The 23,431-nt window shown below is 44.7% G+C and overlaps 1 protein-coding gene across 1 annotated transcript in view; it reads left to right on the forward strand.

Annotated features, from left to right (window-relative positions):
- FER1L6 (fer-1 like family member 6) overlaps positions 1-23,431 on the forward strand; it is a 177,164-nt gene that overhangs the window by 52,892 nt on the left and 100,841 nt on the right. The window contains exons 3-11 of the mRNA XM_030875740.2: positions 2,005-2,125; positions 4,822-4,876; positions 4,970-5,101; positions 9,402-9,464; positions 13,805-13,883; positions 15,198-15,354; positions 15,975-16,161; positions 17,178-17,370; positions 21,992-22,341. Of these exons, the coding sequence (XP_030731600.1) occupies positions 2,005-2,125; positions 4,822-4,876; positions 4,970-5,101; positions 9,402-9,464; positions 13,805-13,883; positions 15,198-15,354; positions 15,975-16,161; positions 17,178-17,370; positions 21,992-22,341 (1,337 nt within the window). The remainder of the gene's footprint in view (positions 1-2,004; positions 2,126-4,821; positions 4,877-4,969; positions 5,102-9,401; positions 9,465-13,804; positions 13,884-15,197; positions 15,355-15,974; positions 16,162-17,177; positions 17,371-21,991; positions 22,342-23,431) is intronic.

The following is a 23,431-nucleotide window of genomic DNA, read 5'->3' on the forward strand; positions in this document are numbered from 1 at the left end:
TTAGTGCAAATTGGTCTTTCCTTCTTGGCCTGACTGGGGAAGTTAGGACTTTTCTGGGTGAAATGTTTAGAGATTCTCAAAGTCTGTGGCTGTTACATCTGTGTATTTTGAGACATAATGGCTATGCCTTAATTTCCTAAAATTCCAATGATCCTGACGCATCCATTAATTAGCTACCCAAAGAGTAGTTGTTGGGTACGTCCCATGATCATCCTTCGTTCATTTATTTAGCAAATATTAATAGAATGTCTGCTGAGCGTAGGGTCCTGTGCTCGGTTCTGGGTATGTAGTGGTGACATTGGATAGTTTAGAGGGAAGACAGCCCTGTGGAGGATTCTTCCGTTTGCCCCTCCAGATCTATCTTCCACTCTTGTCCACCTCTTCTCTGTCCCAGGAGGCTGACCTCTATGGATGCACAACCCAGGTCCCTTCCCCAAGGGGGTACCCCAGCAGGAGGTCTGGGGGAGGAAGGAGTGTGAGGTCAGGACCCAGTGGTTGGATGTGTCCCTCAACTGCAGGATGGGTGCCCCTCCACCTAGGAAAGCCGACTAGACCCGACTTCCTCTCCTTCCACGTTCTGGTAACTGTTCTCTCTCCTCATTTTGGGGCCCTCCACGTGGTATCAGCTTGGCTGCCCTAGCCACAGATAGCTGTACGACCCTTTGTGGTTTTCCTACACCCCCACCTTTGTAAAAAGTCCTCAAGTCATCCTGCTGTGGACGGGCCATCTGTTATCCATGGGGACCCTGATGCGGTAACTGCATTACAAGTGGAGAAAAGTGCTGTAAAGAAAATAGACAATGTGCTTACGTGGAGACTATTGGGGGATCTCTTTTAGTGTGGTCTGAGAGGGGCTCCCTGAGCAGGGGGGTCATATGTAAGTTACAGCATCGAGGGTGAGCCCCCGAGGGGTGGGCAGGGAGAGCAGCTCAGGCGGAGGGCTGCCTGTGAAGAAAGACTCCAAGCAGGACAGAGCTTGTTAGAAGGGATGGAAGTCAGCCTGTGTGACTAGAAAGCACTGAGGGTGGGGCCGGGGGGCAGGTAGGCCAGGAGGAGGAGATGGCAGTCAGGTAGGACAGGGAATTAGAGTTGCGTGTGCACTTCGGATTTGCTCTAAGTGCAGTGGAAAGCCATGGAGGGGTTTTCAAAAGAGAAACATGATTTTTTATTTTTTTAAAGAAGGTTGCAGTGGAGCTCCTTGGTGAGTAGATTGGAGAGAACAGAATGAATGAATCAATCAGTGAATGAGTTAGCTATGGATGACGCTTTAGCTCACTGCCTTCCTGCCTGCAGGCCTGTCTCACCCTCCAGCACGTAAACCCCTAGAGGGAGGGGTCCACGTTTTGTTAATTCCTCCATCCTGAACGTCTAACCTAGCCCAGTTTCTGGCATGTATAACGTACCTAAGAATGTTCACTGTAAACCTGATTCTCTAACAGTTGCTCCTCATTCTTTTATTTTTTTTAATTTATTTATTTATTTTATTTTTGGCTAAGTTGGGTCTTCGTTTCTGTGCGAGGGCTTTCTCTAGTTGTGGCGAGCGGGGGCCACTCTTCATCGTGGTGCGCAGGCCTCTCGCTGTTGTGGCCTCTCCCGTTGCGGAGCACAGGCTCCAGCGGCCATGGCTCACGGGCCCAGCCGCTCCACGGCATGTGGGATCCTCCCGGACCGGGGCACGAACCCATGTCCCCTGCATCGGCTGGCGGACTCTCAACCACTGTGCCACCAGGGAAACCCCGAAAGCATATCTTTAAATTCATAATCCAAAATTCCACAATACCAGGCATACAAATCTACTCCCTCTCTTTTTGGGAAACAGAAGATACATAGTATGTGTCTGGCTTTTCTGCCAATAAGATGTTAAGGTCCATGCGGTCAAGGACTGTCTTTGACCAGTCCTTGTACACCTTACGGCGACTGGCATAGCCTGGACACAGAGTTGAGGCTCATATTGCCACGGTGTGTCATATTTAATAGATCTGTCCCTGTTGTTTGCTTTTCTAGATGGTCAAGGTGAAGCAGAAGCACCACAGGAGGGGCTTTCTCACCAGGAAGGCCTGGGAGGAGATCTGATTTCTGACAATGCTTCCACCTCTCCTGTCCCCTCAGCTCCTCCAAAGAGGAGGTACAGTATTGATACAGGCAATCAGCACACATTTGCTAGCACCTCCCCTCTGCCAGGTGCTCCTGCAGGCTCTGGGAGAACAGAGAATAACACCTAGGCACCGTCTACAGGAGCTGAAGGTCTGAGGCAGGAAGACTGAGTGTTTTGTCTCCTCTACTTTCTCTGTGGCAGTGCTGGCCAGGGTCCCGGCTCTACCAACGTCTAGTCTTAAATTTCCTGAGTTAAGGTACTCATGTCCCTCATTGTTCAGGAATGACAGCAGCAACAGGAGACAGAATCAGGTGCTGTCCCTCACCTGCTCTTTAATTCATCAAGATGCTAGATGTCTTGGCTTTGTGTTTGTCCCAAATGAGAAAGTGGTTCTTACACTACCCAACAAAAAGTCAGAACAAACTGGCCTTCTGCGTGCAATTTGTTGTATCAGTTAGCTATAGGTGTGTAACCAATAACCCCTAAGCTCAGTGGCTTAATATGAGCACTTATCATGCGTTAGTTTGGATAGTTTTACTGGTTCCAGGTAGTCACAGGTATATGACTGATGTGTCTGTTGTCATTTGGCAGTTCTGCTGATTTTAGTTTGACTGTTGGTTGGTGGTGGGCTGGTCCAGTATTGCTTTACCTGGGACCACTGGCCTCTCCTCCATACGGTATTAGATCCTCCAGCAGGCTATTCCAAGCTTATTCCGATGGTGGTGATGGCAGGGCTCCAGGAGAGAAAGTGGAAGTACACAAGATCTCTTGAGCCCAGGCTTGGAATTGGCAAAAGTCATTTCTGCTGCATTCTGTTGACCAATGCAAGTCACAAGTCTAGCCCATGTCACAGCAAGAGGAGGCTACAAGTTACAGGGTAAAAATCCTGGACACAAGGAAGCCAATAATTGGGGCTATCAATGCTTTTAGTCTACCATATTTGTTTATGTCAGTTTCTTGCTAATGATAATTCCTCATGCCATCCCTTCCTTTTCCACTCAGAGTTGTTATTATCAGTAGGGCAAATTAGTGCTTCCTTGTGTGGCACATCCTGAGTTGGTGTTACTGGGCTGTGACAGGATGGTACACAGTGTATGTGTGTATGGGGAGGGGGGCAGGGGGCGGGAGACAGATGGAAATCAGAAAAGGTGATAGCTCAGAGCTTGACCCTTAAAAGAAGATGTGAAGTTTGTACGTTCATACTCACTGCAATGTCTCCCCCCCTACACGGCACCATGACAGCTACCACCCCCCCAAACCCCAGAATCAGGACTTCAGTTATTTTTTAATATCCTTTAACGGATCCTTTGCCATTTATTTCACTAAGATAATAGCATAGAATTAGTGGAGGAAGGCAGGAGAAAGAGAAGAAAGAAGTACGAGCCTTTTGCTTTCTCCTGGCCAGTGCATCCCCCATCAGTTAAAATTCTACCCACCTACCAATGTTCAATTCAAATCTGACCTCTGTAGTGATGTCTTCGTTGCTTACTTAGGCTCTCACAAATTTCTCTCTTCTCTGAAGTTCTATCACATTTTTTTCTACGACATGTCTTACACGTAATAGTTCTCCCTTTATCTGCTTTGGTCCTCTCTCCCTTGGATAGCTTGCTAGCTCTGCAAGGACCAAGATGATGGCTTGTTCATGTTTGTTTTTCCTCTGAGACTAGCACAGAGCTTTCACATGGTAAATGGTCAGTACAGGTTTGCTGTTCTATTGATGAACAGATACCCTTTGATATCTACCCTTTCCTACGTGCAATATTTCTTTTAATCCTAAAAGCAACCCTATGCAGTAGAAATTATTTCTATTTTTAGATGAAGAAATTAAGGCTAATATCACAAAATTGGGGAAAACAAATATTCTAATTCAGATCGGCCTGACTCCAAAGCCTTGAGACTTTTACTAGTTTACTCTGTTCTCTACTGGACTCAATTACAATCAGCAGAAATGGAAGGAAGTCAAATGCAGCAGTGTTGCTAGAAGGCAAGAGAATAAAATTCAGTAGGAACTCGAGCTCAGTTTATATCCCACCCATTGCTGCTTCTGTGGCAACAGGGATTCTTCACCTCTTTATGTTATTATCCAATTTCTAGATGCCCAGGTGTTGCACATCTGTTTTCAATTACTCATGACAGTCCTGATAAATGAAATCCCCTGGAATGTGCAATCTCGCTGAGATGACATCTTGGTCATTCTTTGCAATTTTCTTTTTTACCAATTTTTTTTTTTTTTTCCGAAAGCAATCACGAAACTCAGAATTGCTGTATTTACCAGAAATGGCAAATTGGTCCTCTGGATAGGATCAGACAGCAGATTAGGGAGATCCTTATTTAGACCCAGCTCTGCCAGTGATTTGCTGAGGCATCTCAGTTTCTCATTCTGTAAAATAAAAAATAAATGATACTGATAATCATACTCACAATAAGAATTGACATTTAGTCTTGCCAGGAACTGGGTTAAACCTTTATATGCCTTACATCTTTTAATTGTAGCAATCACTCCTTGTGGTAAGGGCTATTATTAGTGCCATTTTTTAGGATGGGAAAACTGAGTCATAGAGAGGTTAAGTCATGGTCCATCTGTACTTATCTCCTCCAGAGGTGAGAGAGAATATGTGATATAAATAAAAGCATGTGGAAATACCTGGGAAAATATTTTCATGGCTTATGGATCTAAGGTAGGTTCTTACTTAATGAAACAAATATGTTAAACTTTCTTTCAATAGATCAAAACTGTTGACTAAGATCCACGATGGGGAGGTCAGATCCCAAAATTACCAAGTAAGTGATGAGCTCTTCCTACCAAGCCTCCCCCAGCTCTTGTGTGAATGAACAGCCAGACCCAGAGTGTGTACACGCTGCTTTGTGTTGTAGATTGCCATAAACATCACTGAGGCCCGCCAGCTGGTGGGTGAGAACATCGACCCAGTTGTGATCATTGAAATTGGGGATGAGAAGAAGCAAAGCACAGTGAAGGAAGGAACCAACAACCCATTTTACAATGAAGTAAGTCACGGAGGTCACCAACTTCCTCTCCACCAACACACTCTTCACCACCACTCTGCAGCATTCTTCAAATAGAAAAGCCGTCGCGGAGCCTCCTTACAAAATTTTACAGACAATGGAAAGGAGAGGCAAGGAATTCCTCCTGATATTAAATTCATTGCTGTGTTTTCAATAGACCCATTTTCTTATTTCTTTAAAAAAAATATTTACTGGAGTATAACTGACTTACAATATCATATTAGTTTTAGGTGTACAACATAGTAATGCAATTTTTAATACATTATGAAATGATCACCGCAGTAAGTCTGATTACCATCTGTCACCATACAAAGTTATTACAATATTATTATTATTTTTTTTGCGGTACGCGGGCCTCTCACTCTTGTGGCCTCTCCCGTTGCGGAGCACAGGCTTCGGACACGCAGGCTCTGCGGCCATGGCTGACGGGCGCAGCCGCTCTGCGGCATGTGGGATCCTCCCGGATCGGCGCACGAACTCGTGTCCCCTGCATGAGCAGGCGGACTCCCAACCACTGTGCCACCAGGGAAGCCCTATTACAATATTATTGACTATATTTTCTGCGCTGTACTTTACATCCCTGTGACTTATTTACTTTATAACTGGTAGTTTATACCTCTTAGTCCCCTTCACCTATTTCACACATCCCCCAACACCCCTCCCCTCTGGCAAACACCAATTTGTTCTTTGTATTTGTGAGTCTATTTCTGTTTTGTAAGTTGTTCCTTTGTTTTGTTTTTTAGATTCCACATATAAGTGAAATCATATGGTATTTCTCTTTCTCGGACTTATTTCACTTAGCATACTACCCGCCAGGTCCACCCATGCTGTCGCAGATGGCAAGATTTCAGTATTTTCTATGATTGAGGAATATTCTATTGTGTATATATACCCCATCTTCTTTATCCATTCATCTGTTGATGGACACTTAGGTTGCTTCCATATCTTGGCTATTGTAAATAATGCTGCAATGAACATAGGGATGTATATACGTTTTCAAATTAGTGTATTTGGTTTATTCAGATAAATACTCAGAAGTAGAATTGCTGGATCCTATGGTAGTTCTGTTTTTAATTTTTTAAGGAACCTCCATACTGTTTTCCATAGTGCTTGTACCAATTTCTTATAAACTCATCTTCATCTGTCATAAGCTCTGAGTTTATATCCAGTAAATGTGCTGGTTAGGGAGAAGATATACATTCTTTTGCATAGCAGAAACATTGAAAATTTAATTATTAATTTTGAAATAGGCATGCTGTGTTGGAAAGTACAACAGTGGTATTTTTCTAAGCAGCGCAAAAATTGTAAAGGAAAGCATCAAGGAGAGACACAAAGCTTCTAAATTTATACACACTAAATTCTTGTTTTTAAATAAAAAGATTAAACAGTTTTTAAAAATGGTCAGAGATACAGAGTTTAAAATGATATATGTGAAAATATATATGATATATGTGTTTCCCCCTGATCTTTGATCTCTATCTAATCCCTTAGTGCCCCTTCCTGGAGACAGCCATTCTCCCCAGGCATTTGTGTATCCTTTGCAGAGATATGCCAGGCCTGCATAAGCATACAAACAGATACTGTAGCCAAATGGTAGCATTCTATACACACTGTCCTGGACCTAGGTCTTTTCACAAAACAGTGTATCTTGGAGATTAGTCTGTATCTAGACATATAGTTCAGGGCTTCCCTGGTGGTGCAGTGGTTGAGAATCCTCCTGCCATTGCAGGGGACACGGGTTCGAGCCCTGGTCCGGGAAGATCCCACATGCCACGGAGCAACTAAGCCCGTGTGCCACAACTACTAAGCCTGTGCTTTAGAGACCACGAGCCACAACTGCTGAAGCCCACATGCCTAGAGCCTGTGTTCTACAATAAGAGAAGCCACCACAATGAAAAGCCCGCGCACCGCAACGAGGAGTAGCCCCCACTCGCTGCAACTAGAGAAAGCCCCCGTGCAGCAACAAAGACCCAACACAGCCAAAAAAAAAAATAAAAGTAAATAAATAAATTTATATATATATATATGTATATATATATGACATATAGTTCAATCTCATTTTCCCTTCTTTGCTGTAGAGTTTTCCATTGCATTGATATATTATAATTTACTAAACCAATCTCTCATTGATGGGTATTAAAATTTTTTTCAGCCTTTGGATACTACTTTTAATGATATTTAAATGGCATAACTAGGGTGAAGAGTATATGCATTTAAAATTTGATATGACCACATTGCCCTCCAAAAAGGTAACAATTTGTACTCCAACTAATAGTGTGCAAGAGTACTTGTTCCCCCCTAGGCACTTCAACACCATGAATTGTCAAAAAATGCAGTAAACTCTTATTAATTAATTTTTTAATGAGAGTGGTAATTGAAAAGGCAGGCAGAGAGAGTATGCATAATAATATATAGAGAAAATTCCCAAATCACATTTGAGCTGTTAACTCCTTTCCTCTTTTTCATTCTTGCCTCTGAGACTTTTACGATGTGTTTAAGTGACAGTTTTCTCCTTTCTGTTCTACACCTCAGCTCCATAACATCTTTGGCCTGAATGCGATATGAAATAACGTGCATGAAAATGCTTTAAAACTGCAAAGCTCTACAGATTTGTTGACGATTTTATTAATGTTTGCTTTGTGCATACAAGTCCTGGATCTAAATGACATTCAATTAGGCTAAGTGTAATCATTGGGAAATCAAGTAAAAAACAAAGAAGTGGAATTAAAAATCTTTGTTACAGATTTGGACTCTAATTTTTCAAGCCCAAAGGTCATCAGATGTTGAAGGAACCAGTTAGTAGAGGCTGGGGAATATTTCCCAGCTAGAAAAATGTGTGTGGGTTCAGAGGTCCAGGGAACATATATGAGGCAGCGAAATCTGAAATACTGTTTGTGAAACTCAGTGGAAGGCAATAAACATTAGAACTAATTTATTGATCCAAAGGAACCCCCAGCATCTCATACACTAGAGAACGAAGAACTTCATGCAAGTGTTTTGGACATAAAAGAAATTCTGAACACCGAAGCTCTTAAAAAGTTTGAACATGTATATGAAAAACTTCCTGAAATGTTATACATAGTGTCCTGTTTTCTTAAACAGGAGACACTGAACATAACGTAACTTTTCATTGATATTGAAGGACGGCCATTTTGAACGTCTCTTATTATGGTATATGATGACAGCTTTCACGTTTTGGTTTTTCTGTGTTGCCTTTAACAGCAGGCTGTTAGTGGTCACTTCTCCCTTTCCTACTGCTGTCATTTTTTTCTCTGATGTCCTTGTGTCATTCCTCCATCTTGCAGCTCAAACACAAAACAATCCATGAAACAACTTCCTACCGGCCTCCCCCAACCCCATCAGTCCTCAAAACACACAACCCACAGCAAAGCACTACGCCAGTTTTCTACATGAGGAGCCTCCTACCTCACATTTGGGAGGCACTCAATAAAGTTCCAATGGTGAAACGTCTAGCACTTGAATTCCTTTTATAGTAACTTCAGGAGAACTCAGCTTTGGTCCCCAGCCCAGCGATAACTAGCTATATGACTCCAGGCATGTCTTTTAAATTCTTTCATCTTCAGTCTTTTTAACTGTAGAATACAGAGAGCAGTCTATATATTTTCTTCAACTCTAGAATTCAATTGCTTTCCTCAAATTAGAAATCTCCCTTACCCATAATTTCTTTTCATTCTTTCCCTGGTCAATCTTGGGAATTTCACAGGAATGTTTGAAGCTGAAAAATCCTGAGAAAATCAAATTTTAATCAAGTTCACTCCAAATTAAAACCACACTGTGATATACTTTCACTCATCATTATATATAGGCAACAAATAAATAGATAGATAGGTAGATAGATAAATGTAAAAGAATTGAAAATTCAAGGGTTGGCAAGGGAATGGCTATTTTCATATGCTGCCAGTGGGAATGTAAAATGGCTTAGCTCCTTTGGAAAAAAATTTTATGCTAGCTACTAAAAATTTACAGGCATACAAGCCATGACCCAACAATTCCAATTCTCATGTCCATTTTAGAGGAAAACTTACAAATATGTTATGTAAAGATGTAATTGGTGATAGTCTTTCTTTTTCTATTTGAAAACAATTGAAAACAAATTAAATGACTTTCAGTAGGGGAGGGCCAATCAATTGATGATACAATTATGTCATTGAGAACCTTGCAGCAATTTGTTAGAAAAATGCAGATCTAAATCTATTCCAAGAACAGAGTTCTTACACGCAAGCCAGGAATTTATGGTCAGAATGAACTTTATGTTTTCCAGTACTTTGTCTTCGACTTCACTGGGCCCCAATTGCATCTTTTTGACAAGATCATCAAAATCTCAGTAAGTATATCATTGCTGGTGGGGGTGAGGGGAGGTGGAAGAGATTCTAGGCTGTGGGAACTCTCTAGGGCAGCTCAGTCTGTTTAGGGATGAATAGATTCAGGAGTGTGAATGTGGGTTGTTGAGTTTGAAACCAACAGAATAGAACTTGAAATAATCAGTGCAGAGGCATCTGGGAAGGAAAACAGACTCAAGAAAGGTTCTGTACTTACTGGAAGCAAGCTGTAAGCTACCATCAAGCCATTGTGTAGCTGACTAATGTGGGAATGTGAAATATATACGTGAAGTATAAATGACATCTTAACAGATTGTCATTTTGAGTTGATTTCTTTCTTTTTATCAAGCAAATGTTATTATTTCTCTCTTGGGGTGATAGCCACGCCAATAATAATTAGTCACACCCCCCATTCCCCTCCTATTTGCTAATAAATAGAGAAATAGGAACATGAAGCAGGAAGCAACCCAATATATCAATAATGCTGAGTCGGAAAATGTGATTTGGAGCAAATGGTTGCCATTTGAAGTCTTAATAGTTGCCTCGGAGTGTAAACATCAGGACCTGCCCACGGGGAGTTGGGTCGGCTACGAAGAGCCTTCCTCAGCCCTGCCGGGCGATTTCCTGTCTCCACAGATCAAGTCTGAGGAGTAGAGATGGAGAGAGCTTCCTGGTCCACACAGGTGCCTTGCTAGGTTGGCCCACCATGTAGAGGGCAGGAATGAGAAGGAAAGTGCCCGTGTTGAAGCTGTATTAGTCCAAATGAGGGTAGGGCAGGCCAACCGGGATCACTGCCAACTTCACATCACACCACTCAGTAAAGGAACAGAGAGCTGCGGATGGCTCATTGCGTCCATCTCCCCAGCCTGAGAAATCTCTGCTTCTCCCATGAAGAGCACGGTGGGAGTGTGTATGCCTTAAAGTGGTGGGGATGGGCAGGGGGCTTGAAGGGTAGGTGCTCTCTTCCCAATAAATTCTGAAAGAACAGAATTCCTACTTTATGTGACAACGTAAGACGTGTGGAGAATGAGGAAATGTTTTGAACAGTGACACCAACCCTGATCAGAGTTATGAAGATGGCAAAACTTGTCTTGAAGACTTCCTTGCCTGTCATTATCACCCACTCAATCTCTATTATATAAATTATACTATATTATATTGCATTACATTATATGTATGCATATTATATATAAGTCGTACATTAAGGCTTAGGTAATAGTGGAATCATGATATTCTCTTTCCCGGGGGGTACTTGAAGAATGTGACTCTTGAGGAATAAAAAGTCACTAGGAGCCAAACACTCTTCACACGTGAATTTCAGGCGTGATGACAGGTGGTGAGAAGATATTTCAGCACCTGGGACATTGCCCAGGATGTCTCATTGCATCACTCAGGCAACCACCTGTTTGTGGGATCGGCTTTATAACAGGCTCCTAGGGGACTGTCTAGAGTGCAGATGAATAGTTAATAGCTAGGGTTTTTAAAAAATTAATTAATTTTTGGCTGCGTTGGGTCTTTGTTGCTGCATGTGGGCTTTCTCTAGTTGCAGTGAGCGGGGGCTACTCTTCGTTGCGGTGCGTGGGCTTCTCATTGCGGTGGCTTCTCTTGCTGCGGAGCACAGGCTCTAGGTGCGTGTGCTTCAGTAGTTGTGGCACGTGGGCTCAGTAGTTGTAGCTCGCAGGCTCTGGAGCGCAGGCTCAGTAGCTGTGGAGTATTGGATTAGTTGCTCCGCGGCATGTGGGATCTTCTTGGACCAGGGATGGAATCCACGTCCCCTGCATTGGCAGGAGGATTCTTAACCACTGCGCCACCAGGGAAGTCCAATAGCTAGGTTTTATATGGCATCATAGACAAGGGTCATGACTCTCTGCGGGGCAAGTGGATTTTTAGCAGAGGATCAAAGCTGGTATTGCCTATCTCTGTTCTTCTCACTTGAAAGAAAAGAATACTTTGGTCTCCCTAAAAGACACTTGGGGATAGAGACTGAAGATTTTAAAGGGAAAACTACCCTTGAAAAGGGAGTGTTTAATATAAGTTTTCTGTTAGTCCATGAACCAAAATTTAGCATGTCCAGAAAAAATTCCATGTGGGAGAAGGGGGCCAGTGCTGTAAGCAAATGCTGTTGGGACAACCAGGCTGTAGCAGACCCTGGTGGTGCCAAAGACCGTCTTCCCTTGACAGTGGCCCCAGGCATGCAGGGCCCCCTTCTCTCTGTGTGTGAGATGCCCTTGTTCTTGTAACCTAATGCTTGCCCACACCAGCATTGCCTGGTGCTCACACTGGGTGGATGATGTGAGGAGGCCTCCTGTTATTTAGAGATCCATCTGGGGCTCCGGCTCATTATGCCCATAGGGACCAAGATGCCTTTGATCTGAGAAGACAGCTTAAGTGAGGCTCATGTTCTTTTTTTTTGTTGTTGTTGTTGTTGTTTTTTGCGGTACGCGGGCCTCTCACTGTTGTGGCCTCTCCCGTTGCGGAGCACAGGCTCCGGACGCACAGGCTCAGCGGCCATGGCTCACGGGCCCAGCCGCTCCGCGGCACGTGGGATCTTCCCGGACCGGGGCATGAACCCGTGTCCCCTGTATCGGCAGGCAGACCCCCAACCACTGCGCCACCAGGGAAGCCCTAGGCTCGTGTTCCTGCTCAGGGCTTTGAGAAGCTGCAGTAGCAGCTCTAAGCATGAGGGATTTGAGGTGAGTTTTGTGCCTGTGGATTTAAATAGCTCCTCAACTGAAGCCAAACGTCCTTACTTCCCCTTTGTTCTCTAACACCCTTGCAAACTTTGGACAAGGGAGGAAGAGTGGTAAGGGAGCTGGGAAGGGCTCTCATTTTCTTCATTTTTTGAAATCAGTTGAATGTATTGTTTCTTACTGCCTCTTTCAAAAGGATCTGTTCAGAAGCTACAAAAGTCTCTCACTCATCCATCATTCAATTAGTCAATCACTCATTAACTCACTGAATGTTTATTGAGTGTTTATTATGAACAAGGCCATGTGGTGGGTAGAAGAAGGTAGGAAACTGTACTTGAATCAAGGAACTCATAGAATTTTACAGTTAGAAGGAAGCCTCAGAGACCATCTAGTCCAACTTCCAGCTGGCGTAGGAATCCCTCTTCACCACCTCCATGACACATGACATGGGGTTCTTGGGCACTACTTGATTATATCCAGAGATGGGGAGGTCACTACTCCTAGAGTAGCCCATTCCATTGCTGGGAAGTTCTGTTATAAAAATTGCCTTTATAGTGAGCTGAAATCTCTCTTCCTGTAGCTTGGGAACCACACAGGGATCCTCCTCCCTCTTCTAGATGGCAGTGTTTTCAAGTGTTGAAGACACTTGAGTTACCATTGCTCTTCTTCCACACTCTCAGTTTTCTCTTTTCTGGGTTAAAAGTTAAACTACTGGGGGCTTCCCTGGTGGCGCAGTGGTTGAGAGTCCGCCTGCCGATGCAGGGGACACGGGTTCGTGCCCCGGTCCGGGAAGATCCCACATGCCGTGGAACGGCTGGGCCCGTAAGCCATGGCCGCTGAGCCTGCGCGTCCGGAGCCTGTGCTCCGCAACAGGAGAGGCCACAGCAGTGAGAGGCCCGCGTACCGCAAAAAAAAAAAAGAAGTTAAAGTACTCCTGATTCTTCAGCAATTTTTCATGCAGTGTGACTTCTGGACTCAGGCCCAGCTCTGCCAGCTTCCTTTAGAACTTCCTAATCTTAATAGCATTAACATAAAAATGTGCTGCTGTAACCAGCCAGGCACTGTGCTGACTTCTAATCAGACAAAATATTGAGGATGACAGCCTCCTTTGTTCTGACTATTGTACATGTCCCAAACTTCTCAAGGCAATCAGGATGAGTTCTCTGAGAAAGTGGTGAGCAAAGTGTTGTGGGATTTTAGGAAAAAAGGGGAATACTTTCATCTGCGGAGGATCAGGGAGGGCTGCTTGGAGGAGGCAGCATTTGCTCTAGGCATTTAAAGATGGATAGCATTTCAAGAGGCAGAGATGGGTTTGAAGAGTGGGCTGCCCTAGAGTTCATTTTGGCTACAAACAAACAGACAAACAAGCAAAAAAAACACGTTTTAGGCAGTGAGGTTTGATAGGTGTCCTTCAGTAGAAAATTAGCTAAAATCCTGCTAGGAGATGAGGTACAGCTGCAATACTTTAGATGCCCTGTACAGCCAGTCCTGAGGTTTGATAACCAAATGTCACTGTGCTCCAGATAAGTATGAAGGCCAGACAAGGTTCAAGGCCTAGAATCCTCTTTGAATGGGTTTGTCATGAACCCATTTCACAGATTTATCCTCAAAGAGAAATCTAGTGTTGTCGGACTCACCGCTCCATCTCTCCCCAGGTCTTTCACCACAAGCTGATAGGAGGTGTACTGATTGGCTCCTTCAAAGTGGACCTGGGGACCGTGTACAACCAACCTGGTGAGAAAGCATTGCCTCCCAGTCTCTCTCTGTTACTTTCTCTTACTGTGACACCTGAAGGTCAGTTAGTTTATGCGTTCTTCCACGTATCCATTTATTCAGTAACACTGAGCACCAGTTTTACAAAGTGGAGCAAGACATGTGGCTCTTTTACTCTAAGTTCACAGTCTAATGATGCAAATATCTTATATGTTCATACGTCCGAGAAGTTTAAAATTTTTTTTTCACAAATTCTGTCCAATTTACTGCTGCGAGACACAAGAAGGAAAGTTGGAAGGGTGTAGAAGTTAAGAATATGGACTCTGGGGCCAGATTGCCTGGCTTCAAATTCCACTCTGCTCTTTCCTAGCTGTGCAACCTTGGGTTAATAACTTGACTTCTCTGTGCTGCCGTTTCCTTATCTGTAAAAATGGGGATAAAATAGCACCTCCTTATAGGGTTGTTGGAGGATTAAGTGAATATATACGTAAGTGAATATATGCATAAGAATGTATACATAAGCACTTTATAGGATCTAAGCACAGAATAATGACTGTGACATGCCATACGTGGGTTTGCTGTAATTATTATTATTATCCCTGATTTGTCAGAGGAGCTAGGTAGTTTGTCCAAGGTCAAGAGCTAATAAGTAACAGAACCAACAACACACATAGATCTTCTCATGAAAGGCCCCTTCTCTTCAACAGTGATTCCAACTCACATGACCCCAAGGGGGCCAGGCAGTGAGCATCGCTGAGTGCAGTGGGCTGGGTTTAATGCAGTCAGGGGTGACACAGGCTATGGGAAATGGGGGGCGGGGCTCACAACCCCTGTGGAAGGAGTAGCATCTGCTCAACTCCTTACCACCTACAGTCGTGTGGAAATGTGGACTCTGTGTGGCCAGATCTAACAGTTTTTAAAAAGGTAAGCCTGAAGTCTAGATTTTGTAAGAGTTTTGAAGTTTGGGCTCACCGTGTAGGTCAAACAAAAAGATCCCTGAGCAGCGTTTATGGCCTGTGAAATCATGTGTGGCTTCTACACTGCATTAATGTCCTCCTCTCCGGTCAAATCTAGACTCCCGTCCAGGCAATTTCCACTGCGTTGAAGGCTTCCCAACTCCCTGTGGCAGTTTGGAGAAAAAGATGGAGAAGTGGGTAGGAAGAGAGGAGAGGAAGGAAAGGAGGAGAGAGAGGCAGCACAAGACTTGGAAATAACTGTGCTGAGCTGGCCCCTCCTGGGGAGTAGACGGTGGGGAGACTTCGGGTTGGAAGAGAACTGGATGGAGCGTCGGGGTGCATCAGTGCAGGATATCTGAGCTGTCAGGACTTTTTGCAGGTCATCAGTTCTCCGACAAGTGGGCCCTGCTAATGGACCCCGGCAACATCAGGACTGGCACAAAGGGGTACCTGAAGTGTGACATCAGCGTGACTGGGAAAGGAGATGTCTTAACGCGCAATCCCAAAACCTCTGATGCCAAGGAGCAAATAGAAAAGTGAGAAAGGCCCATCGAGGACCATGCAAGAGAAATGATATGTCCCAGTTTCCGTGTCTCTTTCTTCTCCCTTTCCTTACGGGTTCATGAGAACTTCCAAGTTCAAGACCTGTCCAGTGGGGATTCTGCTCTATCAGAGGCACCACGATGTGTCTTATCAAAGGCATCACTGTCCTTTGGGAGGTCAGCTTCTAGGACAAGAACAGCCTGCCTTCCTGTAATAACCCATAATAGATAAGCTATTCTTGAGCCTATCCTATTGATCTGAATTTAGTTGATTTTTCTTTGAAGGAAGAATAATTTCAGCCACTAGCTCGTAAAATGGGAAGACTTTATGCGCCTCTTCTAAGTGTTTATTCTTTAATTCCAGGACCTGAACGAGTTTGCATTCACTCGATTTTTTTAAAATTAATTTTTATTGGAGTGCTGCGTTCACTCTATTCACACTCTGTGCTGTCATCTACACTAGAAAGAAAACTCACTTTAGCGATGAATCCTATCTTTTCAGATTTTTCTCCTGTATCAGAATTCTTCTTTCTGCCTCCAAATTGCCTCTGCCTTTTCTCTCTACTCTTTCAAGTGAGAAAGCTTTTTTATGTCTTATTTTTGTCCCCCGCAAGGAACCTTTTGATCCCACAAGGGTTTCCATCAGAGAGACCCTGGGCCAGATTCTACGTAAGACTCTACAGAGCTGAAGGGCTGCCCAAAATGAACTCCAGCATCATGGCGAACATCACCAAAGCCTTTGTGAGAGACAGTAAGGACCTCGTGGATCCCTTTGTGGAGGTCTCCTTTGCCGGACAGACGGTGAGGAAGGGTCATCACCAATCCTGGCAGGCCTGGACTGGAATCTTGCTCTTTACCCAGGACACTGCTGGTCAAATGACATTAAGTTAAGATCAAAATTAGGAAGTGCCCAGAGAGAGGAAGCTTGTCACAAAAAGGTTTTACATCGCATGGCAGGAAAGTAGTGGAGGGTCACCCACTCCCTCACGATTGGAGCTCGTGGAGAGAAGTGAGGGGAAGATCGCGGTGCAGCACCCAGGCAGGCAGGCCTCCTTCCTCACCTCTGGCTGCTTCTCCGAGCTGTTGCCCAGTCCCCAGCCCCCAGAGGATTACCACCTCCCTTTCAATCTGCTCTACAATCTACCCAGCTAGTCCTTGTCCTGTGTAAGCCTGGACATCCCTGTTCCCAGCTGTTCCCTGCTCAAGAGCCATTGGAAGTGCTAGGGCCTGGGCACACTGTCAGAGCTTAATCCTGGTTGGCTGGACTTGGAAGCTTCAGCTGACACACATGTTGTCTCCACCCGGCCCCTCCCGTTGGCAGGGTGAACCTTGGACTATTTCTATCTTGGACCCCATTGGCATATATAGGACATATATAAGCCCCATATAGGACACCACCTCCATTGTATGACGAGGAAACTGAGGTCCAGACAAGGGAAGGGATTTGCACCAGGTCCAACTTTTATAAAACATGAAGTCAGGCTCTAACTGTATCTGCTGCAATCCTGGAGATGTGTGGCACTCCTTCATACACAGGTGTCAAGTTCACCCCAACCCAGTGGATGATGAGAACTTCCTGAGGGCGGGACCTGTGACAACTCACCTTTGTCCCAGATGCCCAGCACAGTGTCTGGCACAGAATAGGACATCAGTAATGTTCATGGGGTGTAACTGATTTTCATGGGTGTCGGTGGAATCAGGTTCATTATTTTTGACAACTCACTTTGTATTTCCAGCTGGTGTGAAGTTTTCTTTAGTCGGTCAAGGGCCCCTTTCATTTCCTTCCGTGGCTCACATTTTCCTGGCTTTGTTTTTAGGGGCGAACCACGGTGCAGAAGAACTGCGCCAATCCTGTGTGGCACGAACAGGTGGTCTTCAAGGAAATGTTCCCTCCCTTGTGTCGAAGGGTGAAAATCCAGGTATGGGATGAAGGCAGCGTGAGTGATACAGTGCTGGCAACGCATTTCATCGACCTGAAGAAAATCTCCAATGAACAGGATGGAGATAAAGGTAAGGCCGCACGTGTCTGACTTGGAGATTGGGTCTCCAAATGATTGATTTAGAGCCTTCGTCTTCAGAAAGAGAGGGTTGGAGCAGGCAATGTCTTAGGCACCTTCTATCCTCTGTGTGGTCTGTGGCTTGGGTTGGTTCAGGGTGGTGAACAGAGCCAGACTCTGGGAACCACGAGGCTTGTTCCCTGTCCCATGTCTTCCAGGAACATTGCTGTGTGTCCTTGAGGAAGTCACTCCCTCTCTCTGGGCCTTAGGTTTCTTAATTGAAAAATGAAGAGTTTAGATTAGATAAGAGGTTGGCAAACTGTGATCCATGGACCACATCTGGACTACCACGTATTTTTGTATGGCTCACAAGCTAAGAATGGTTTTTACGTGTTTATTTATTTATTTTTAAAAATTAATTAATTATTTATTTTTACTTGTTGCCGCGCCGTCTTTCTCTGGTTGCGGCGAGCAGAGGCTACTCTTCGTTGCGGTGGGAGGGCTTCTCATTGCGGTGGCTTCTCTTGCTGGGGAGCACGGGCTCTAGGCGTGTGGGCTTACAGTAGTTGTGACACGTGGGCTCAGTAGTCTTGGTTCACAGGCTCTAGAGCGCAGGCTCTGTAGTTGTGGTGCACAGGCTTACTTGCTCCATGGCATGTGGGATGTTCCCAGACCAGGGCTCGAACCCGTGTCTCCTGCATTGGCAGGCAGATTCTTAACCCCTGTGCCACCAGGGAAGTCTCGGTTTTTACTTGTTTAAATGGTCAAAAAAATATGGTGCCCTCAACTCACAATGGGAACTCAAGAGCATGAGTATTTCAGGGAGGTCCTGCTGACTGCACTCAGAGAGCCAGGGCAAGAATGGAGAGTCCCAGCTAATCCACAGAGTCAGGCAAAGGAGATTTCACCCAAGATAAAGCTCTTTATTTATAAAACCTAAATTAATAGCTGTTAATTCTCTAAATACCCCAATCTACCTTCCCTTTTTTAAGTGCCAATGCAGTCTTCCTCTGCACTACAAATTTGCATTGATCAATGTATATATTTGTGTATATGTGTGTGTGTGTGTGTGTATGTATATATTTGTGTATATATATTTTTATATATATATATATATATATATATACACACACACACACACACACATACACATTATACTGAAGGCTTGGCTTAAGCAGAGAATGAGATTTACACATTTTTGTGCCCTGCACAGAGTGACACCATAGAAACGCCTTAATAAATATCTACTGTTTAAATATTCATGATGTGGGAGGATTTGCCACAGGATTTCTTTATGCAGAAAACACACTCTGTCCACCTACAGGATTTCTCAACCAGACATAAACATGTTACCCACAGACTTCCCTGGTGGCGCAGTGGTTAAGTATCCACCTGTCAATGCAGGGGACATGGGTTCGAGCCCTGTTCCGGGTAGATTCACATGTATCAGAGCAACTAAGCCTGTGAGCCACAACTACTGAGCCTGCGTGCTGCAACTGCTGAAGCCCACGCACCTAGAGCCCATGCTGCACAACAAGAGAAGCCACCGCAATGAGAAGCCCGCGCACTGCAACTAGAGAAAGCCCACGCATAGCAACAAAGAACCAACGCAGCCAAAAATAAGTAAATTTAAAAAAAAACAAACAGGTTACCCACAACTTTTCAGAAACATCTTGATGGGTTCAGGGAGATGTATAACAATGGTTTTAAAAGTAGACATCGGGGGCCATGGGAGAGGGACGGGGGGGAATGGAGAGAGGAAGTTTTCAGGCATAAAACTATTGATAACAATAAAGCATATGGAAACTTTTCCTCGTCAAAAAGTGGGGGGATGGGCTTCCCTGGTGGCGCAGTGGTTGAGAGTTCGCCTGCCGATGCAGGGGACGCAGGTTCGTTGCCCCGTCCGGGAAGATCCCATATGCCGCGGAGCGGCTGGGCCCGTGAGCCATGGCCGCTGAGCCTGCGCGTCCGGAGCCTGTGCCCTGCAACAGGAGAGGCCACAACAGTGAGAGGCCCGTGTAACGCAAAAAAAAAAAAAGCAAACAACAACAACAACAAAAAAAAACAACAAAAAACCGGGGGGATTGTTAAGCAAATTATGATATATATACTTATTAAGAGTAATGGCTAATATTCTAGACATCTCTTAAAGACTTGTATGAAGCACTTAATATTATCTCTTTTAATCCTGGTGAGATAGGTACTATTAACACCCCCATTTTACAGTTGAGGAAACCGTGGCACTGGGAAGTTAAAAAACTTCCACAGCTTGAAAATGGCAGACCTGAGAGTTGAGATTTGAACCCAGGCAGTCAAGCTCAGGACCACCATGCTATATACTGCCTGTCAAAATGGAATATTCTGTTGTCAAAGAGATGTTTGCATAGACACTGTATATTTTCCCAAATGCTCTGTATTAAGAAGGGAAACTACTTATGCTAAGAGTAAGTTAAGATCACCAGGTCATTTCAGTTCTACATTTAGAACATATCTCAGAATATTTACTTCTCTCAATCTCCACTACCAACACCCTGGTCCAAGCCACCCCTGTCTTCAGTTTTTTTTTAATATAAATTTTTAAAAATTTATTTATTTTATTTATTTATGGCTGTGTTGGGTCTTCGTTGCTGTGCGTGGGGTTTGTCTAGTTGCGCTGAGCAGGGGCTACTCTTTGTTGCAGTGCGCGGGCTTCTCATTGCGGTGGCTTCTCTTGTTGCCAAGCACGGGATCTAGGTGCAGGGGCTTCAGTAGTTGTGGCTCGTGGGCTCTAGAGCGCAGGCTCAGTAGTTGTGGCACACGGGCTCAGTTGCCCCGCGGCATGTGGGATCTTCCCGGACCAGAGCTCAAACCCATGTCCCCTGCATTGGCAGGCGGATTCTTAACCACTGCGCCACCAGGGAAGCCCACGTCTTGAGTTTTGATGGAGAAGTGGTGCTTGAACCAGTGTGCCCACATCCATTCATTTTTTAAAAAATTTTTATTTATTTACTTATTTCTATTTTAGGAGAAAAGCTAAAGTCTTGACAAAAACATGGTACTAAAACAGGAAACTAAACGAATGCAAAATAAAACACAAAACAAAACAAAATCAAACCAGCATGGACTTCTGTTTCCACCTTTGAAGATGACTGATTCGGGACTTGCCCTAGCACTTTATTTAGTTGTTTTTTAACTTTTTATTTTATATCAGAGTATAGTTAATTAACAATGTTGGGTTAGTTTCAGGTGTACTACAAAGTGATTCAGTTATACATATACATGTACCTATTCTTTTTCAAATTCTTTTCCCATGTAGGTTGTTACATAACATTGAGCAGAGTCCCCTGTGCTGTACAGTAGGTCCTTGTTGGTTACCCATTTTACATATAGCGGCCCACGTCTGTCCTTAGAACCCGTCACATAGCAACCAGGGTGACCTTAAAAACACACAACCGGTTAGGTCACATCTTTGCTTAAACCCCTCTAAAATATTCCCATAATTTCTAGGATACAGTCCAAAATCCTTATCAAGCCTCCGGAGACCCGCTCACCTCTCCAAACTCTTCTCACCTGCTCACTCTCTGGACTCCAGCCACATTGGCTTTCTCTTCCAGTTCCTTCTATCTCCAAGCCCCTTTCCAACTGCCGTGTGCTTTTCCCTCTGCCCAGAACTCTCTCTCCTCTCTCTCTGCCTAATTCCTCTCTCCACGCCACACCAGCCTGTATTTTGTCCTTGCTGCCCAAGATACACCTCCTTCATAGCATTTGTAATGTGATGTGAATATTTATTTGTTTAATGTTTGTATCTGCTTTATTCTCTACTGGGCTCTGTGTTTTGTGTCTACCATGATGCCTGGCACATGTTAGGAGTCAATAAATGTTTGATCAATGAGTGAACAGATGAGGAAGCAAGTTGGCATTCATAGTCTTACTACAATTGTGGACAAGCGTAGACATGCATGGAAGAAAGACTAGAAAGGATTGTAGCAAAATGGTGGTTGTGGCTTTTGGTGATGGGATATTCTTTTTTTTAAAATTAATTAATTAATTTATTTTGGGCTGCGTTGGGTCTTTGTTGCTGCGCATGGGCTTTCTCTAGTTGCGGCAAGCGAGGGCTACTCTTCGTTGCGGTGTGCAGGCTTCTCATTGCGGTGGTTTCTCTTGTTGCAGAGCACGGGCTCTAGGCACGCGGGCTTCAGTAGTTGAGGCACGTGGGCTTCAGTGGTTGTGGCACGCGGGCTCAGTAGCTGTGGCTCACGGGCTCTAGAGCACAGACTCAGTAGTTGTGGCACACGGGCTTAGTTGCTCCGCGGCATGTGGGATCTTCCCGGACCAGGGATCAAACCACTGTGCCACCAGGGAAGTCCGGGATATTCTTTTTGGTTTTGCTTTGCTTTGTTTTTTGGCCATGCCCAAAACTTGCGGGATCTCAGTTTCCCAACCAGGGATTGAACCTGGGCCATGGCAGTGAAAGCCAAGAATCCTAACCACTAGGCAACCAGGGAACTCCCCGTGACAGGATATTCTGTAAATATTTTCGCTTGTCTTTTCTTTATATTTTACATTTCTAAATGAATGTGCACAATTTTCATAAAGCAAAAAATAGCCACAGCTTGAAAGCATAACTAGGCGACTGAAGCTTGGTATCTTTACAGGCTTTCTACCCACATTCGGACCTGCCTGGATTAACCTGTATGGCTCACCCAGGAACCAAAGTCTGATGGAAGACTACCAGGAACTGAATGAAGGTTTCAGAGAAGGCGTGTCGTTCAGGGGCAGAATTTTGGTGGAGATTGCTGTGGAGATCCTCTCGGGAGGGACACAGGAGTTTAAATTCTCCAAGGCTCTCAAGGAGCTCAAGCTGTCTTCAAAGGACAAAGACTCCAAATCTTCCAAAGGCTCAAGTAAAGACAAGGGTGACGAAACTGATGGAAAAGCCCAGCAGGCTTCAGACAAAACCAACTCAACAGAGGTCGAGGTGGAGCCTTTCGATGCGCCCCTGGAGGTAGGTCTGAGCGCTGCTCCACCGCGTCTGTGATTTGAGCCCAGAGCAGGGACAGCACCTGCCACAGGCTTCCAAAGACCTGCAGAGGTGACACTGCCCCTGCAAAACGTGTTGGCTCAGCCCTGTATTCCAGGGCTGGTCCTCTGCCTCTTCCTGCTCACATCACAGCCATCTGCTCATGATACATTCCATCCGCGTCCCCCCCAAGTACGGATTCCCATGGCAACCAAAGTAAAAGAGAAATAAAAGTGCTCTGGGGGAGCTGGTGGGAGTAGGTGGTGGGGTGATGGACTGAAGTCTATCCGTGGCCTAATTTTGTTTAGTTTTGTGAGCTTAGCGTACGCTCTGGATGTGAGATAATGTGCAATGAGGGATGAAGAGGAAGAAGAGTGGGTGACAAGCTGTGGGATGAAAGAAAGTGAGAAACCTATTCTCCTGCCCACCCTACCCCCATGGCTGTGGGGAAATCACAGCTGGAAGGAATTGTTATCTTTGCTTGGGACTCAACATAATGCACAGCAGCATCTTTTAGCCCAGTTCTGTGTTATGGTAGAGAGATCTGGGGCTCCAAGAGGAATACAAACCATGAATATCCTCTCAGTTGTTTAGTTCAGCAATAGTACTTTGTAGTTGCAAACGAAGGAATTTTATGTTTTGGTGGGTAGATTATAGCTTGGATGATTCTACCTCTGGGAGTGTGTTTCTCAGGTCATCCAGGCAATAATTTTAGATGGGGAAGGGAGGTAATGGCCAGTCTTCCTGAGCTGTCCATTCCTGGTAGAGACTAGACAGATGGAAGGATTTTTAGTATGTGGGTCACCTTAGCTTTGGAAGAGCCACTTAATTTTACTGCTGGGAGCTAATAAATCTTAAGGAACAGTGCGGGGGAGAGGTTGTAGCTCAGGGTTGGAAATCTTGGGGATTGGTCCTATTCATGGCTCTGATACTAACACCTCTCCGTGTTTCAGTTTACTCATCAACAGAATGGGGTGGTAATGGTCCCTCTGTCGTAGGCATCTCCTGGAGTGAATGAGGGAATAGTTGTAAAATGGTCCACAGAGTTCTTAGCACATCCATGGTGAGCAGGTAA

The sequence above is a fragment of the Globicephala melas genome, chromosome 17 (genome assembly GCF_963455315.2).
Source record: "Globicephala melas chromosome 17, mGloMel1.2, whole genome shotgun sequence".
NCBI lineage: Eukaryota > Metazoa > Chordata > Mammalia > Artiodactyla > Delphinidae > Globicephala > Globicephala melas.